Source organism: Ovis canadensis, chromosome 2 (assembly GCF_042477335.2).
Source record: "Ovis canadensis isolate MfBH-ARS-UI-01 breed Bighorn chromosome 2, ARS-UI_OviCan_v2, whole genome shotgun sequence".
Lineage (NCBI taxonomy): Eukaryota > Metazoa > Chordata > Mammalia > Artiodactyla > Bovidae > Ovis > Ovis canadensis.
Genome location: NC_091246.1, coordinates 21,996,438 through 22,016,597, shown reverse-complemented (window position 1 = coordinate 22,016,597; position 20,160 = coordinate 21,996,438). Strand labels below are relative to the sequence as shown.

Below are 20,160 nucleotides of genomic sequence, written 5' to 3'. Positions count from 1 at the left end.
GGCCTTACTGTCTCTTGGTTTTACATATCCCCTTTACTTTTCCCTCTGAAAAACCATACGTTAGCCCTCATGGCTTTTCCAGGTTCAGGTGGCCACACACTGAGCCCTGTAGCTCCTGGATTTAACATGTCCTGAGCTGGTCAACTCATCTCCAGTAGCGTACTGACCTGGGGAGTTCCTCTTTCAGTATCCTATCATTTTGCCTTTTTATACTGTTCATGGGGTTCTCAAGGCAAGAATACCGAAGTGGTTTGCCATTCCCTTCTCCAGTGGACCACATTCTGTCAGGCCTCTCCACCATGACCTGCCCGTCTTGGGTTGCCCCTCGGGCATGGCTTAGTTTCATTGAGTTAGACAAGGCTGTGGTCCTAGTGTGATTAGATTGACTAGTTTTCTGTGAATATGGTTTCAGTGTGTCTGCCCTCTGATGCCCTCTTGCAACACCTACCATCTTACTTGGGTTTCTCTTACCTTGGGTGTGGGGTATCTCTTCACGGCTGCTCCAGCAAAGCACAGCCGCTGCTCCTTACCTTGGATGAAGGATATCTCCTCACCGCCGGGAGAAATATCAATAACCTCAGATATGCACATGACACCACCCTTATGGCAGAAAGTGAAGAGGAACTAAAAAGCCTCTTGATGAAAGTGAAAGTGGAGAGTGAAAAAGTTGGCTTAAAGCTCAACATTCAGAAAACTAAGATCATGGCATCTCATCCCATCACTTCATGGGAAATCGATGGGGAAACAGTGTCAGACTATTTTTCGCTCTCCAAAATCACTGCAGATGGTGACTGCAGTCATGAAATTAAAAGATGCTCACTCCTTGGAAGGAAAGTTATGACCAACCTAGATAGCATATTCAAAAGCAGAGATATTACTTTGCCAACAAAGGTCCATCTAGTCAAGGCTATGGTTTTTCCAGTGATCATGTATGGATATGAGAGTTGGACTGTGAAGAAAGCTGAGAGCCGAAGAATTGATGCTTTTGAACTGTGGTGTTGGAGAAGACTGTTGAGCGCCCCTTGGACTGCAAGGAGATCCAACCAGTCCATCCTAAAGGAGATCAGTCTTTGGTGTTTTTTGGAAGGACTGATGCTAAAGCTGAAACTCCAATACTTTGGCCACCTCATGCGAAGAGTTGACTCCTTGGAAAAGACCCTGATGCTGGGAGGGATTGGGGGCAGGAGGAGAAGGGGACGACAGAGGATGAGATGGCGGATGGCATCACCAACTCGATGGACATGAGTTTGAGTGAACTCCGGGAGGTGGTGATGGACAGGGAGGCCTGGTGTGCTGTGATTCATGAGGTTGCAAAGAGTCAGACATGACTGAGTGATTGAACTGAACTGAAGGAGATAAAAAATCTGTGCTCTGAAAACTGTAAGATGCTGATAAAAGAAATTAAAGATGACACAAATAGAAGGAAAGATCTACCATGTTCTTGGATTGGAAGAACCGATATCGTTAAACTGACTATTCTACCCAAGGCAATATACACAATCAGTGCAGTCCCTATCAAATCACCAGTGGCATTTTTCACAGAATGAAGACAAAAAATTTTTAATTTATATAGGAGCACAAAAGACCCCACAAGCAGCCAAAGCAAGCCTGGGAAAGAAAAACAGAGCTGGAGAAATCATAACCCCTGACTTTTGACTATACTACAAGGCTACAGTAATCAAGACAGTATGGTACTAGCATAAAAAAAGAAATATAGATCCAAATATATATGGAACAGGATAGAAAGCCCAGAGATAAACCCACAGACCTATGGTTAATTAATCTATGACAAAGGAGGGAAGAATATACAATGGAGACAAGACAGTCTCTTCAGTAAATGGTGTTGCAAAAACCAGACAGCTACATGTAAAAGAATGAAATTAGAACATTCTCTAACAGCATAAACTTAAAATGGATCAAAGACCTAAATGTAAGGCCAGACACTATAAAGCCCTTAGAGGAAAACAGGCAGAGCACACTGCTGCAACGAAGAGCCTGTGTGCCACAACTAAGACCCGAAACAGCCAAATAAATTCATTAAATGCTAGGAAAGGAGAGCTCTGGGTGGGAAGTGATCAGTCAACCCCTACTCTTACCCCAGGCCCATTGGAAAGGACAAGTGAATAGAACTCACAGAATATGAGAAAGGAGAGACTGAGCACTCTAAGTGCTAAGAAGGCATTAGGCTAAGCATTTTACAGACATCATCTCATTATGCTTAAGTGACACCAGAGGTTCAAATCCTACTCCACCATTCACTAGTTCTGTAAGCTTTGATAAATGTCCTCTGCTTTAGATGAGGGTAACTCATCATCTCACAGGGTGGCATGAGTATCATGTAACAATACATTTCAAAGCACATACTTGGCTATGTGCTCAGTCAATGGGAGTCATTATTCTCATTCCTTTGGACTTGCTTTTATAATATCTCTCTCCCCACAGAAAGCCCCATGAGTCCAAAAATCATGTCTGTTTTATAAGATTTTTGTTTTTCAGTTTTGTCAACAACTGAAAACCCCCAGTGTCTGCATGTAGTAGGCACTCAATGAATACTAGCTGAATAACTGAACAATCTCATTTCATCTACATCCTTGCCTGTGGGTACACCTTTGGTTCTCCTTAAAAAAGGAATGAATTCTCATATATACACTGGTCCATACTAAGTTTCTCAGTTTTTACATGAGGATGTCATGGTTAACCATAACTTAACTGCCTACTAATTAAAAGATTCTGGACTGAGGGGGAAATGGAGTTACTAATCAACAGGTATGAAGTTTCAGGGTACTGAGTTCAGATCCCAGGGATTTAAGCTCTATTGGTACTATCTAGCAGTGATGCTTTTTCTCCAGAAAAATACCAGAGGATCAGCACAGACAGATGCAGTAGCCACAATCTCAGTCCCTATGCAGGCTGACAGCAATGTGACCAGTGGTGACCATTATATGTTTTTTAAATGTTAGACATGCTGGATCCATCCATTTCCTATGGTATTGATTACAAAAGTATTATACAGCTCAAAAAAACTGGAGAATAAGCTCTAAAAATGTGCTGTACATTGGACCTATAGTGATCAATAACATAATGGTACTCTTAAATATTTGTTAAGAACATAGATCTCATTTTAAGTGTTCTTACCACAATAATTTTTAAAATCTTTCAAAATAAAAAATAGACAATTAAGAATCAAATGCATTGCCAAAAGAAGACTAATTGCTTAATATTTTTATCCTGTCATTTCTTGAGAGAAGATATACTTTACAAATAGCAAACTAAGAATAGTTTGACTCTTGAAAACTCGTATTTGTAGAAATAAGATGCTTGTTAAGCATCTTTTCTATCTTTTGTACATGGAAAAACTAGTTGATCATTCAGTCTTGGCTAATGCAATGATTTTATATTCTCATTAGGCTAACGCAATGATTTTATATTCTCATGTATTTTAGTACATGTGGTATTGTTTGCTTATTCAGAAAACAATGTATATTCTACTTAAGTCTAACAGTGTTTGAGTGCCTATTCAGTGTAGGCATTTTTAACATATTTTTAAATTGACATATGGTAAAAATTTACTCTTTTTGATATACATTTCCACGAGCGTTGAGAAGTAAGTGGTTTTGATATACTAAATCATATAGTTCTCTTACTTCTCTCATGAGCATTTCACAGGTGAGGAAACTAAGGCATAGACAGGTTAAGCAATTGGTTAGAAGAGATACAGTAGTAATTACTAGATTTGGGATTTTAACTTACATGTCTTAGTCATTAAGAATAAGGAACTTGCTTTCGATGAGACAGGTATCTAATAAAATCCCATTTTATTAAAAGATTTTTAAAAATATAACTGAAAGAAAGAAATATATTTACTTTGTAGTATACTTTCTCCTTCTGCCTATATGTTGCGTATTCAAAAAAAGTTTCACATAAAAACACTTGTCCTTGGGACTGGGAGTTCGGGATTAGCAAGTGCAAACTAGTATATATCAGATGGCTAAAAAACAGGGTCCTACTGTATAGCATAGGGAACTATATTCAATATCTTATAATAAACCAAAATGGGAAAAATATGAAAAATAATATGTATAACTGAGTCACTTTGCTGTACAGAATTAACACAACATTGTAAGTCAAGCATGCTTTAACAAAAATTTTTCAGAGACTTGTCCTTATTCTATGTAAAACTCTCTAATATATACAATTTCTTTCTGTTCTTTTTCCCTAAAAAATCCTGGCTGAACTCCAAACTGTGTACATTTGTTTCAAAATCCACTAACCGTTTCATACCTTCAGTTTAGAAACCAAGTATAATAAATGACATATTAAGATACAGTATCCCTAAATGAAGTTGTAATGATTAGGGATGTCATTTATTAAGCATGTACTATATGCCAAAATACTATCATCAAATTTATGTATAATATCATCAATTCTCCTTACAACCCTGAAAAGTAATGCAGTCTTTTCTCACAGAAGAAGCCAGGATGAGAAAAGCTTAAGATTTGTCCTACAGAGAGCAGACTGATCAAAGGTTACTTCCACTCAGTTCAGTTCAGTCTCTCAGTCGTGTCTGACTCTTTGCGACCCCAAGAATCGCAGCACACCAGGCCTCCCTGTCCATCACCAACTCCCAGAGTTCACTCAGACTCACGTCCATCAAGTCAGTGATGCCATCCGGCCATCTCATCCTCTGTCGTCCCCTTCTCCTCCTGCCCCTAATCCCTCCCAGCATCAGGGTCTTTTCCAATGAGTCAACTCTTCGCATAAGGTGGCCAAAGTACTGGAGTTTCAGCTTCAGCATCATTCCTTTCGAAGAAATCCCAGGGCTGATCTCCTTCAGAATGGACTGGCTGGATCTCCTTGCAGTCCAAGGGACACTCAACAGTTTTCTCCAACACCACAGTTCAAAAGCATCAATTCTTTGGCGCTCAGCCTTCTTCACAGTCCAACTCTCGCATCCATACATGACCACTGGAAAACCCGTAGCCTTGACTAGATGGACCTTTGTTGGCAAAGTAACATCTCTGCTTTTCAATATGCTATCTAGGTTGGTCATAACTTTTCTTCCAAGGAGTAAGCGTCTTTTAATTTCATGGCTGCAGTCACCATCTGCAGTGATTTTGGGCCCCCCAAAAATAAAGTCTGACATTGCTTCCACTGTTTCCCCATCTATTTCCCATGAAGTGATGGGACCAGATGCCATGATCTTTGTTTTCTGAATGTTGAGCTTTAAGCCAACTTTTTCGCTCTCCTCTTTCACTCTCATCAAGAGGCTTTTTAGTTCCTCTTCACTTTCTGCCATAAGGGTGGTATCATCTGCATATCTGAGGTTATTGATATTTCTCCCGGCTATCTTGATTCCAGCTTGTATTTCTTCCAGCCCAGCGTTTCTCATGGTGTACTCTGCATAGAAGTTAAATAAGCAGGGTGACAATATACAGCCTTGATGTACTCCTTTTCCTATTTGGAACCACTCTGTTGTTCCATGTCCAGTTCTAACTGTTGCTTCCTGACCTGCATACAGATTTCTCAAGAGGCAGGTCAGGTGGTCTGGTATTCCCATCTCTTTCAGAAGTTTCCACAGTTTGCTGTGATCCACAGTCAAAGGCTTTGGCATAGCCAATAAAGCAGAAGTAGGACGTTTTTCTGGAACTCTCGTGCTTTTTCAGTGAGCCAGCGGATGTTGGCAATTTGATCTCTGGTTCCTCTGCCTTTTCTAAAACCAGCTTGAACATCTGGAATTTCACAGTTCATATCTTGCTGAAGCCTGGCTTGGAGAATTTTGAGCATTACTTTACTAGCATGTGCTGATGTGCTCAGTCGTGGCTGACTCTTTACGACTCTATGGACTGAAGCCTGCTAGGTCCCTCTGACCATGGAATTTTCCAGGCAAGAATACTGGAATGGGTTGCCTTTTCCTTCTCCATGTGAAGAATGTGAGATGAGCACAACTGTGCATTAGTTTGAGCATTCTTTGGTCAAACAGGAGATGGCAAGTGTGAATGTCAACATTCTAGGAAGCAGCAAACTAAAATGGATTGGAATGGGTGAATTTACTCATATGACCATTATATCTACTACTATGGGCAGGAATCCCTTAGAAGAAGTGGAGTAGCCATCATAGTCAAGAAAAGAGTCTGAAATGCAGTACTTGGATGCAATCTCAAAAATGACAGAGTGATCGCTGTACATTTCCAAGGCAAACCATTCAATATCACAGTAATCCAAGTCTATGCCCCAACCAGTAATGCTGAAGAAACTAAAATTGAATGGTTCTATGAAGACCTACGAGACCTTTTAGAACTAACACCCAAAAAAAGATGTCCTTTTCATTATAGGGGACTGGAATGCAACAGTAGGAAGTTAAGAAACACCTGGAGTAACAGGCAAATTTGGCCTTGGAATACAGAATGAATCAGGGCAAAGGCTAATAGAGCTTTTGCCAAGAGAATGCACTGGTCATAGCAAACACCCTCTTCCAACAACACAAGAGAAGACTCTACACATGGACATCACCAGATGGTCAACACCGAAATCAGATTGATTATATTCTTTGCAGCCAAAGATGGAGAAGCTCTATATAGTCAGCAAAAACAAGACCAGGAGCTGACTGTGGCTCAGATCATGAACTCCTTATTGCCAAATTCAGACTTAAATTGAAGAAAAGTGGGGAAAACCACTAGACCATTCATGTATGACCTAAATCAAATCCCTTATGATTATACAGTGGAAGTGAGAAATAGGTTTAAGGGACTAGATCTGATAGAGTGCCTGATGAACTATGGATGGAGTTTCATGACATTTTGGTATCATTAAACAATGAAATCCATTTTTTAAAAAATATGTGGATCTGTGTTTGCCTAGCAGAATGCTTATAAAAAGGTCGTATCTAATTCACTGCTACCCAGTAGTTTTTAAAAACCTAATCTGAGAGAAACTATAATAAAGAATGTGGAAGAATACACAGTCTATGCCTTCTTCTAGAACATGCTTTCTATTGAGTCAGATATTGCTCTAAATACTACACAATCCTCATTTAATCTGCACAAAGACCTGAAGAGGTAGGTGCTGTAGTATTACTAGCCCCTTCACTTTATTAATGAGGAAACAGAGGCACAGGAATTTGTCACATTCCTAGTAAGGAGCAGAGTGGGTTTCCAGGCTAGGCAGTCTTAACTTTTCATTGTGCTGTATCTCTCAAGTGTAAGCTACACTGAATCACGATATCCACCTCCTCCCTTCTATCTCACAGTATTGTTTTTGTGCATTTAGCTTTAATGTGATGTCATCAGCCTATGTTAGAGTTGATATGAAATCCCATATAAGGAACAGCACAGTCACTCTCAGCATGGTCATTGTTTACCATGTTGCTTGTGAGGACCCAGGATGAATTTCTGTCTAGTCACTCTATCAGAAAGATTCTACTTACCTCTATTTAACCATTGGTTGGTTTTTATCTTATAGTTACTGTGAAATGTGAAACTGACCAGTAATTCCTTATTGTGTTGACTATAAGACAACTTATACTCAAGGACATAATTCCTGTCTCCATATTTATTTCTTCTGTTCCAACAGTTCACTGATGCTTGCTTACTTTATTTGGTAAAAGTTGGTATAACTTCTTTTTGAAACAAAATGAGAATATATAAAACATGCCTCATGGCATATTTATGAGTTATTATTGACCTTCATCAGTTTAGTTCAGTCGCTCAGTTGTGTCCAACTCTTTTTGACCCCGTGAACCACAGCATGCCAGGCTTCCCTGTCCATCACCAACTCCCGGAGTCCACCCAAACCCATGTCCATTGTGTTGGTGATGCCATCCAACCATCTCATCCTCTGTCGTCCCCTTCTCCTCCTTTCCTCAATCTTTCCCAGCATCAGGGTCTTTTCAAATGAGTCAGCTCTCCGCATCAGGTGGCCAAAATATTGGAGTTTTAGCTTCAGCATTAGTCCTTCCAATGAGCACCCAGGACTGATCTCCTTTAGAATGGACTGGTTGGATCTCCTTGTAGTCCAAGGGACTCTCAACAGTCTTCTCCAACACCTCAGTTCAAAAGCATCAATTCTTCAGTGCTCAGTTTTCTTTACAGTCCAACTCTCACATCCATATGTGAATGTGAGAAACCATAGCCTTGGCTAAACGGACCTTTGTTGGCAAAGTAATGTCTCTGCTTTTTAATATGCTGTCTAGGTTAGTCATAACTTTCCTTCCAAGGAGCAAGCATCTTTTAATTTCATGGCTGCAGTCACCATCTACAGTGGTTTTGGAGCGCAGAAAAATAAAGCCAACCACTGTTTCCCCATCTATTTGTCATGAAGTGATGGGACTGGATGCCATGATCTTAGTTTTCTGAATGTTGAGCTTTAAGCCAACTTTTTCACTCTCCTCTTTCACTTTCATCAAGAGGCTATTGAGTTCTTCTTCACTTTCTGCCATAAGGGTGGTGTCATCTTCATACAGATGAAGAAATTGATTCCAGGAGACATCTGAATAAAGTACTCAAGTCTGGGGACTTCCCTTGTGATCCAGTGGCTAAGACTTTACACTCCCAATGCAGGGGGCCCAGATTCGATCCCTAGTCAGGGAACTAGATCCCACATGCTGCAACTATGACCAGCACAGTCAAATAAATTTTTTTAAGTACTCAAGTCTGTAGCACATGGTTTAGCCCTTAATATTATGCTGACATGTTTCTCACCTGATTTTCCTTAGGCTGGCAGAGTTTGTGTGAAGAAATATATCATGATTACAGTAGTAATCCTAGATTCAGCCAAGTTGTGTGACCTTATACAATTCATGTTATCTCTCTGGGCTTCTGTTTCCTCTTCTATAAAATGGAAATAATGTGTGTACCATTTTGGTTGGTTGAGCACAGAGAAAAGAGTTGATTTATGTCATGTGCTTAGAACAGTTCCCAAGACATGCATAGTATAGATCATCTCCTTTACCATCACCATCTCCTCCATCTCCTCCTCATTCTGTTTCTCCTTGGCTCTCGCCCCTGTTGTTATGGAAGACTTCCAGTTCCTCTCGAAGCATCACTTTTATTTCAAAGGGTTCCCAGGGAGGTCTCACGGGGCTCGCGGTCAGTTTTCTGAGGTGTTTCCCCTCCAGCTTACGATCTTGTTCCCACTCCCATCAGTACCACTTGAGGGTGTCCCACCCCAGCAGTTTTGTGCAGCTACTGACCTTGGTGCCTAACATGCTTTGCCAGTACTGAACAACATGCAAATCTTTAATGTGTACTATCCCTAGAAGTTCTAAGACTTTGCTTCTGCATCGCAACCATGCCAGATCTGATCATCTAAGCTCTGATGCAGCCTTCCTTCTGCTCTGAGTATCCTTTATCCTCTCTCTCTATGGAACTGAACAAATGTCCCTGGGACTAAGTTAAAACCAATATCCTGAACACACACCCTTCTGCCTTCTCCACCCCCTTGCCCTTGCTCCTCCTCCACACAGCAGCTCCTTCCCTTGCTCCCCTTCTGTCAACACCCATCCCTACTAGGTCACCAACCACATATGAACCCCAGCGTGGGATCAACTGATGCCCTCCTACAGATCACTGTTTCCTGTGTTGAAGTGTGCTCCCAGTTGGGTCACAAATGAATTGAGATTAGAGAGCATATCTGAGAATTCCTCACCTTCACTACACTTAGTTCGGGACTGAACACAGAGATAGTTTTCAGAAGCAATTGTTGGTTGGCTGATTAACTGGCATTGGTCTCGATCACTTCTGGCAAGACCAGAATAAGAAAGCTTTTGGGGGAGGGAGGCATTCATTGCCTCAGGTAGAGTGACTGAGCACCCCAATTTGTTCAAGACACACAAACATCTCCATGTTAGCACTGAAAGGTCCATGTCCCAGGACACCCCTTGGTCCTGGGCAAACTAAGATGACTGGTCACTTAGTAATAGGATCCCTCAGTTCCAACTATGCTCTTTAGGGACTTCCCTGGTGGTCCAGAAGCTAAGAGTCCAAGCTTCCAATGCAGGAGGCCCTGGTTTGCTCCCTGGTCAGGGAACTAGATCCCACATGCTGCAACCAGGACTGACACAGCCAAATAGATAAATAAATAAAAATCTTAAAATAAAAATGTCCCCTTTACACTCCAAACCAGATACCAGTCCTCTCATTCCCATATCATGAGTCTGCCCCTACATCCCTGGACACACACACAAACACACACACACAGTTTCACTCACTCACATGAGTCATACACCATTATCTGTGCCCTGCTCTCCTAGCTTGTACCCTGTCATATAAATTAGTGGTCCACAATTGCTTCAGACTTTACCAACCAAAGGAAAACATATCTGTCATCTCAGTCTCTCCTCTCAGCTTTGTGGCCTTCCCAGTTACCCCTCTGTGACCTTAACTTTTCTCCCATCAGCAGAGGGCTGGGGTAGAAACACAGGACTGTAGACTCTGAGAAGCTGAATTTCATACACTGCTGGCTGCTGCCTTCTGAATCTTCATGGAATGATCAGGACTTAATGCATCCTCATATATCGGGTTGTCATTCTCAGGAAGTGAGAGCTTAGGAGAATCCCTGGGACGGGAGCTGCTGATACCTTATCTCCCCACAGCCGTAACTGCTCTTTTCACACTGGTATCATCAACCCTGCCACCAGCACTTGGGTCGGCACAGCCTAGCCATCTGCTCATGTGACATTATGGCCACTCTCCAGGCCTCCCTAGCTGGGGCTGGAGAAGGCAGCGCAGACGGCAAGGGTGCCAGCTGGTACAAGTGACACAAACCTAGACAGTGACAAATGCAGCCCAGGATAGGGAGGAGGAAGGGAGGACGCTGACACCTAATTGTGTGCTATCCATGCTGTGCCTTTGCTCATGGAAGCAGAATCAATGTGCTTCTCCTGTTCCTGTACTTCTTTTTAATACATGGTCATGAGAGAAAGCTGGATTCCCCGGTGGCTCAAACGGTAAAGATCTGCCTACAATGTGGGAGACCCGGGTTTGATCCCCAGGTCAGGAAGATCTCCTGGAGAAGGAAATGGCAACCCACTCCAGTATTCTTGCCTGGAAAATCCCATGGATGGAGGAGCCTGGTAGGCTATAGTCCATGGGGTCACAAAGAGTCAGACACGACTGAGTGACTTCATTTTCACTTTCTTTCATGAAAGAACATTCAATAGAAAAGAAGCCTGTGCTCATGGTAAAGAATCTGCCTGCAATGCAGGAGATCTGGGTTCAATCTCTGGGTTGGGAAGATCCCCTGGAGGAGGGCATAGCAAACCACTCCAATATCCTTGCCTGGGGAATCCCATGGACAAAGGAACCTGGCAGGCTACAGTCCATAGGGTTGCACAGTCAGACATGACAGAAGTGACCTAACATGCACACACATACATTATATATGTATAATGTATATGTATAATAATGTATACAATATCTGTGTATATATATGTATGACTGTATATACACACAAATATACATATAGATCATTTGTATATAGACCATATATGTGTGTATGTATATATATACACACACACACAATTTTGCTATCATTTACTTCCTTTTACCTTTTTCTCTTTTAAATTAAGTGGTAGCACAAATGCACCTAATAAAATATAATATTCCTCCTCAATAGAGGAAGCTAGATGCCATTTATTTATTTTTGTTTTATCCGAAAAGCCCCCATTGATCTGCCTGTTCGCCAATCACATTTCTCCTAAGGACTAATGAAGCTGAGAGAGAGAAAATGTGTTTCCTGCCACATGGATAAGATCAGAAATCAGATCATGCCTGTGCAGAAAACAGAAACAGAGGCAGAGCCCCCAAACTGTTGGAATCCTAGTGTTAGCTCCAAAACATTCAGGTCAGCTGGCTAGCTCCCTTCCCATCCAGTCAATCCAACTGAGCAGTGCAACAAAAGAGAAACAGAAGCATCCTGGCCTTGACTTTATCAACTAGCTGCCAGCAAGAGCACCATTCAGTGGGGCAGCTCGGGAGCACCTATTTCTCATCCTTATAGGAAACATCTGTATCCAAGTTTGTTTTAAAGAGGAAAGAAATAAAATGCTTGAAACAGTAGAGATGGTGGCAGGAGCACTGGTAACTTACACAGGCCAATAAACAACTTCAGGCACCAAGAAACGCACACAAACGTCTAGAGATTACTGCATGGTCAGAAGCTGTGACAGAAGGTCCACTGGGGAGGAAGGTAGCAAATGTCAGATAATGGAATATAATCCTTGTAGAGCCAGAAACAAGCTGTGTGTGAGAGTGATTGGAAAGTATGATTTGGAGCCTATAGACCTTTATAGCAGGATGGTTAGGAGTTTGCACTTTGAATTCAGTGCAGGCAGAGATAATTCAAGGCTCCTGAACCAAAGAGGAAAGGCACTGAGTTAGAGAAAATGGATGACTGGGGAAGATTCTTAACTCAAATGACCTTTAAAGACAATGAGGAGGAGGACTCGCAAAGCTAACATTCCAGAAGCAGAGACGGTGCCTGGTATGAAAGAGTGGGCAGAGTGCGAGGCTCTGCTCTGGTGTTGTAGCGAAAGAAATGGACATGAATGTGGATAAAGATGACAAACAGTGCTTCTCTGCATGAGAGCTGAGCCACCTTGCCTCCCCCCCGTAACTTGTATAGGAGGTGATTTGCACTCCATGACAGGTGTTTTGCCCCCTGGAGATCAGAAAATGTGGGTTTCTTGTCCTGAGTCTAACACTAACTAGCTATGTGACCTTGGGTTTGTCACTCCAGGGCTGGAATAAAAACTGGAGACTAAACCCTCAAAGATTATCCTTCTTCCTCCCTGCCCCTTATGTACTTCCACAAAGAAACAATTTTTAAGCCATAAAAGACACACTACCAAGTTCTAATTTTTCCCAAAATGATTACTTTGACACTTTTAAACAAATCAACATTTTAAAATACTTATTTCTCCATTTCAGTTTCCTTGTTTTGCTGATTGTCAGCATAAGCACGTTTGGTTTACTTATTGGATAATCCAGCAGTAGTTAGTTCTCCTTGCTGGGCCTCTGTTTTCTCATCTAAGAAATAAAGGTTTTAGATGAGAAAACTTCCAAGGTCTTTTCCAGCTTAATTTTCTATAACTTTATAATCTCAAAGACCTCTTTTCCATCTACCTTTATCACCATCTCATCTTGCCATTTTGGTGTTTCTATTGTGAATGAGGAAAATAATGGTGTTTCCATACTCCCCCAACTCGTCACACCTATTAAAGGCTTCATCTAAACCTCGGTGAGTATCTGGGACATGTCTGAGCTAAACGAAAGGATAAAACTGTGTCCCTTTTTGTGTCCAAACCTTACGAAGTACATTTAGAATAAAATGCCATCATCAGCAAAGTCCTTTATTGACTGGTAGAAAACCTTTATTAAAGGTAGAAAGCCTTACCTTTATTTTTGGAATAAAGGTAATACCTTTTTGGAAAAGGATAAGAGTCATGACTGATATAGGATACCTGTACGATGTTCTTATCCATGCCATTAATTTAGGGTGTGGTTCTGAAAATTTCCCTTAGCCTTTCTAGGCTTTAGCTTTCCTGATCATTCATTCCTTCATCATTTACCTGCCTCTAATACTTTATCATAAGGTAAGTTTATCTCTGATATTTTCTGAAATTTTCCATGAGCAGATCTCATGCTACATCTGGCCAATTCACATGCCACCGTCCTTTGACTTTTCACCTCTGTCCTGAATGGCAGCATTGCCTTGGTTCCCATGCATCCTCTGGGAAGGGCGGGGAGTGGGGGGGCAGCAGAAGCTGGGTCTCTCTACAAACGATGCCTCTCAGATGGGAGCCGTTCTTATTTGCTGGAAGGTTTATATAACAGACGTTACAAGGCAGACAAGTAAGCACACACTCCCTGAGCCCGGCACACGTGGAGCCAGACACGCAGACACTTGCCAGTACCAATACAAGGAGAGCCGCCGGATGATGGAGGGAGTATGCTCTGAGGGGCGGGCACAGCTCCGAAGCCCTGCTAATGTCTCTGTGTGGCCATGCTGTATTTTCAGCTTGTCATCATGGCTGGGACAGTGCTGCTTGCCTACTACTTCGAATGCACTGACACTTTTCAGGTGCATATCCAAGGATTCTTCTGTCAGGATGGAGACTTAATGAAGCCTTACCCGGGGACAGAGGAGGAAAGCTTCATCACCCCTCTGCTGCTCTACTGTGTGCTGGCTGCAACCCCAACTGCTATTGTAAGTACAGAAAGAGATTTCCCTCTTTCCTGTTGGATCCTAAACATTTTCCGTCTGCCTTTTCTCCTCTTTCCTCTCTTCCTGGGCATACAGCAGCAGCCTTATTAGATGTGTCCTTTTCCGGTCAAAACAGAGTGAGTAGAGCCCTGCATAAAATCTCATCTAAGTAGGCCTTGTCTTTTACAGGTGGCTTTTGCTTTTCAGTGCCTGAATTGAAATATATATAATTTTTAAAGTATGTCTGAATATATGTCAATAGTCATGAGTGGCTGTCATTTAAGTATAGCAATTGTGCTCTTGAAAAAAAAAAGTATGGCGTGTGTTGTGTGTATTCAGAAGAGATTGTGAATGTAAATGCTGGCCTCAATATAAAGACTCATGTCAGATTGGAACAGAACTCCCCCCCCTCCCCCACCAGGCTGCATCTCCTGTTCTTCTGACTGAACTTCCAGAGAGGCCGGAGATGAGAGAAATCGCTCAACCTGATTTGCTGTGATTCATTCTGGGCAGCTCTGGCTATCCTCACACTGCATGACATTCAATTAAGTTGCAACTTTACTTTCATTGATTGCACTCTTCTCTCTCATGGGGAAAAAAAAAAAAAATGGCCCAACAGTCCTCTAGGGAGACTGTTTCAAAAACATAAAACTCACAGATCTGTATTGTCTAGTAAAGTGATTTAACACTTAGACATCTTAATTTTAACTTAAAAAATGACTTTGTATTTTAAAATAAACGTTTCTTTGTACATGCTATGGGGTCAGATTATTTGGGATGTGATCTCAGTTATCATTTGCTCCTTTTTTCTTCCAAAGCTTCCTCCCCCTCAACTCCCCCTCCTCCCCTACCCTTTCTCCCTCATCCCCCACTCCCCTCCCTTTGGGACAGTAATAAAAATACCACTGGCATGCTGAGGAGTGTACTGATTACTCAGATGTTCAGTTCAAGTATTGTTTTCTGTACAAATGTTTTCCTTGCTTTAAGATGAGAAATGGAATTGAATTTAGAGGCGAATATGCACATAATGAGTACTTTAAGTTCATTTTTATCATTAATTCTAGGCTTGACAAGCTCCCCCTTAAATGATAAAGCTCTGCAGTAGGAATTAAGATCAGCTGTGATAAAACATGATCTCTCATGGTGGTGAAAAACACAAGCTTCGCATTCCAACCTACAGGATATCCTGTCTGTGTGACTTTGGGCAAGTCACTGTACTGTTCCCTTCCCCCTCTGCCCCCCAAAATAGGGATAATGTGACTGCCTAGTTCACAGAGTTATCAAGACTTAAGATGCTTCATATAAATACTTGGCATAGTGTCTAGCATGCACTAACTGATTAGAAGTAGGGGAAAGAAAGAAAAACTGGAAACTGATCTTCACCTTGTTCAGGATCACAGACGAACTTCCTCTCCCTGCAGAGGAGACTCCACTGAGACCTTAGTGACACCTCCTGTTTAGAGTGTTAGGGGATGTGCCCCTCTTAACTTTCCTTTCTCACCAGCCCAGGGACTAAGAGAAAGCATAAAAGATCCACTTCCAGGCATCTCAAAAAATGATACAATTCGCTCCCCAGGTAAAGCCTAGAGGCCACATTGGGTTCTATCTGGAATGGCTTAATGGTGGCTCTACCCAGAGGCACTGGGCTTAGCTGGAATCAGGTCCTGGTTTCTTCCTGTCCCATAAACATACCATTTTCTCAAGTTCTCAGACTAGAATCCCTGAGAGGTCCATTGACTTACAGACATTTACCTATCCTCTTGCTAGTCCCAGGAAATATCATTGCCTGGGCTCTCCTGCAATTACTTTTTGTAATTATAGAGGCATTTTTCCTTTAAAAAAAAAAGAAAAACTAAGGAAAGCAAAGGAAGCAGATCAATAAAAATTATGAACAAATCAATGAATCAAAAAACAATAGGATTGATAAGTAAAATGTACAATCCCCTTGTTCTAACAGAAGAAAGACAAAAGTTAAAAAAAGAGAAAAAATACATAAGCAAAAATATATAAATGTTTAAAAGTCTGTACTATAGTTTTGTTAAAATTGTATATTCAGCTCTGTGCCAATACATGCTTACCTCTCAATAAAATTGATAATATTCTATGAAAATATAACTTTTTAACAATGCCTTTAATAGAAGTAGAAAACTGAATAGATAACAATAGAGAAAATTTTAAACTGTCTAAAATTTATCTCATATCATTGGAGACACATAACTATAATGTAAATTCCTTCAAAATTTCAAGGCATACATAGAAAATCACTAACTATAAAACTTCCAGAGCCTTAAAATAAGCGGAAAGCTTTTCAATGCACATTATAAAGAACACTTAGAAAGTCTATATACACATCCACAAAAGCATCAGGAATGTTAATTGCAAGCAGATGGAAGAGAACTGATAAATTTGTCTACCTGAAAAATAAGCATTTCTACCAAAATAAAAAGTACATAAAGACTGCAAAAATATTTGCAGAATATGAGACTCCCTTGTAAATATTCTTACTACTTAAAAAGATGAGCTTCCCAAAATAAAAATGGGCAAGGACAAAAATAGACAACAAAATAAATTGTATGCACATAAACACTTCTAAGCTCATGAATTATCACAGGAAAGTAGTTTTTCTAAAGTCCAGAATTTTCCCCATGTAAAACTGGCAAGCGCTTTAAAGAAGTATAACCTGTGTTGTTAAAGGTATAGATACTTTCATACAATTTGAGTCAAAATGGAAACTGAGGGCCTTCCCTGGTAGCTCAGTGGTGGGGGATCCACCTGCCAATGTAGGAGACACTGGTTTCACCCCTGATCCAGGAAGATGCCACACACCATGGAGCAGCTAGGCCCTCGCGCCGCCATTATTGAGCCTGTGGTCTAGAGCCCAGGAGCCACAAATTCTGAGCCCATGCTCCCTAGAGCCATGGTACACACAGGAGAAGCCTCTGCGATGAGAAGTCCATGCACCGCAACAAAGAGTAGCTCCCCACAGCTAGACAAAGCCTGTGCAAAGCAATGAAGGCCCAGTGCAGCCAAAAATAAATACTATTTTTAAAGAAACTGGCCATTAAAAAATGTAAACTGACATTTTCTTTTTTTTTTCTGACATTTTCTTTTTGAAGAGCAGCTGGTCAAAGATGTACTAAGAGTTTTATAAACTTTGAACCCATTAATTCCATTCCTTGAATTTATGTTAAGGAGATAACCAGAGTAGGGATGTTCAGTCAGCTTTAACAGTAGAAGCATACTTGGTGGTAGCTAAATACACAGAACTAGAGGATTGTCCAAACTCATTATGAGGCAGTGATATTTCTGAAACACCTCTAAGAGAAATGAAGCATGCTTATGATTTAATGAAAAGATTTTTATGAGGGCTAAGAAATTGTATCTAGTATCAGAGGTAAAAGCTTTTTTCCCTTTGATAAGAGAATATGAGATTCTCTTAGTTTTCTAGCTCTGTTTCTCCAGAAAAAGAGGGTATGTATCAGTTCTGTCACTAGGCAGAATTAACCCCTGATTGGTGAATTGCTCCTGGACTCAGAGAACTGAGATTACCCAAGACGGTGCCATGCTATGATTTCCCAGTGCAAGTGACTCTGGAAACTTGGAAGCTATGTCTGTGGGATTGCTGCACCATTTATTGACTCTGATGGGACACGATAAATCTTTTAAGCCAAAGTGGCTCCTACATCCTCTGATGTGTCTTTGATCTCCTTGCACCTGAGCTGCCCTGGATCACTGCAAGGAAACTGGCTGAAGAGGAGCAAGTGATGCTGCCCTGTTGGCAAGCCATTAGTTCCTCCCAAGTGGACCAGTGCCAAATGAGACATATGGTTGTCTGTGGCTCTGAATATTTAATAGACCCTAAGAAGACACCACATGTGTGTTACAAGTATAATCCCCAATTTATAATTATACATAAAAAAAACTGGCAAGAAATAAGCTAAAATGTACAGCTATTATCTCTGAGTGCTAATGGAACAGTTATTTTTTTTCTTCTGTTATACAATTAAATTCTACATCAATGCAGTATTTTCAAACTGAAAGATATTTTTTAAAATATTCTGATCCTTCTGGCATAATTATGAAATGACCAATCTTTAGTAAGATTTAAACAGCAATTCTAATAAAAACACATATGACAAAAAAATAAATAAAACAGAACTTTATGAGGAATTTCTCCTCTCTGGTAAAGATGATAGATTTCATTCTAAGATTTTCAGCAGAAATTCTTCTCACACTATGAATTTTGATCATATAAACTCCTTTTTTCCCCAAATGATATGAACTGACATGGGGTCAAATGCCATGATGGGAAGCCAGGGCAGTATGGCCACTGGACAGGGAACTGAATTTTAAGGATCTAGAGTTCTACTCTCGTTTTCAAGTATGGAACTCTGATTTGGACATTCCACTCCTTTTCTTCTTGGGGAGAAAAGTGTGACCAATAAGGATGGAGGGCCTTCAAAGATATGTGCTGAGGAATATTCCATAAATGAAGATGGCAGGGATAACTTCTTTTAATTTTCTTGTATTCTGCAGTCCTTGCCTAATTTATCCTCATAGCATCCCAGAGAAATAGAAAAGAGATATCTCAAAGAGCACAGAGAAAGTGTGTGGTCCAATTTCCTTTATTTTTGACTCTTGAGTCTGTGAGTTCATTCAGGAAGACAGTCATTAGCTACTTTGTGAGTTAGCTATGTTAAATGATTTGCTGAAGGTTGCAGCTAGTTCTCTATGCGACTGGACAGTAACCCCCCCATTTGGTTCTATTTTTATTTTCCTCTCAAATGAGGAGCATTTGCTAGGACCCAGCACTGATTGCAGCTGATGGGTTAATGGCAGAGAGTCCAGTGGCCTTGAAACCCTGCTGTGGTGCTTGATCTTCCCCCAAAACCTGAAAATAAGTGAGCAGCTGCAGGACAGAGAGTGGACCTCTCCTGATGCTCAGGGACATCTCCTGGGCGCAGGGAGCCGTATTCTCTTCTGTCCCTCTTGGAGAGGTACGGCATATCCGAGAGTAGTCTGTATCAGGCCACCTGAACACAGATCCCAAGTGCCGAACTCAGCACACCCTACCCCCTGGGTGTGCATCCTTCATCCTCACGCTGCCGCATTACCCTGTCTCAGGTCTGCTCTGTCAAGAGGAGGAGGGATGTCAGTTATGGCTTTCCACCCCAGTAATTGTGTGACCTCCAATAAGGCACGTTCCCTCTGTGGGCTGCATTTCTCATCTGTAAAAGGTAGGCTGGGGCTAAATGATCTCCAAGACCTTTCTGGTTCTAATATTCCTTAAGAGCTGAACCTTATAATTGGAAGGCTCCAAATGTCAGATTCCCAACTCCTTAGTCTCTCTCAGACTCACAAATTAAACTTTCTGGAGTTTAATTTGTGCCTGGCCAAGGGTTACACAGAATGGCACAATATGTGTGTGTTTCTGTGTGTGTGTAGGGTTTCTCAGAATAGTACAGTGAGCGAGCGAGCGAGCGTGCGTGCGTGCGTACGTGCGTGCGTGTGTGTGTGCGTGTGGTCCTTTTTAAGCCCATTTCCTATTTTCCCTGGAGTAGAAAGAAGGCAGGGCTGCTCTGGTGACTCGGTGGTAAAGAGTCCTCCTGCCAATGCAAGAGACATGGGTTCAGACCCTAGGTTGAGAAGATCCCCTGGAGAGGGAAATGACAACCCACTCCAGAGTATTCTTGCTTGGGGAATGCTGGGCCTGGTGGGCCACAGTTGATGGGATCACAAGAGAGTCGGACATGACTTAGAGACTAAACAACAATAACAAAAACAGAAGGCAGGACTCCTCAGGGGTGACATGTGACACACACTGATGGCAGTTCTCTAAGAAGGCACCTCAACCTGGACTTAGCCTTGGTGTTCTGTGTATCCTGTGGTTGATGTGCTAGAGAACAACGAACGCCCTACACTGCCGTGTGTCTCTGAGGATGGGCACTAATTGCAGGGATG

At 41.5% G+C, this 20,160-nt stretch overlaps 1 protein-coding gene across 1 annotated transcript in view; it reads left to right on the top strand.

Annotated features, from left to right (window-relative positions):
• The window catches only part of PLPPR1 (phospholipid phosphatase related 1), a 290,322-nt gene that overhangs the window by 218,034 nt on the left and 52,128 nt on the right, over positions 1-20,160 (top strand). The window contains exon 3 of the mRNA XM_069575553.1: positions 14,014-14,202. Coding sequence (XP_069431654.1) covers positions 14,014-14,202 — 189 coding nt within the window. The remainder of the gene's footprint in view (positions 1-14,013; positions 14,203-20,160) is intronic.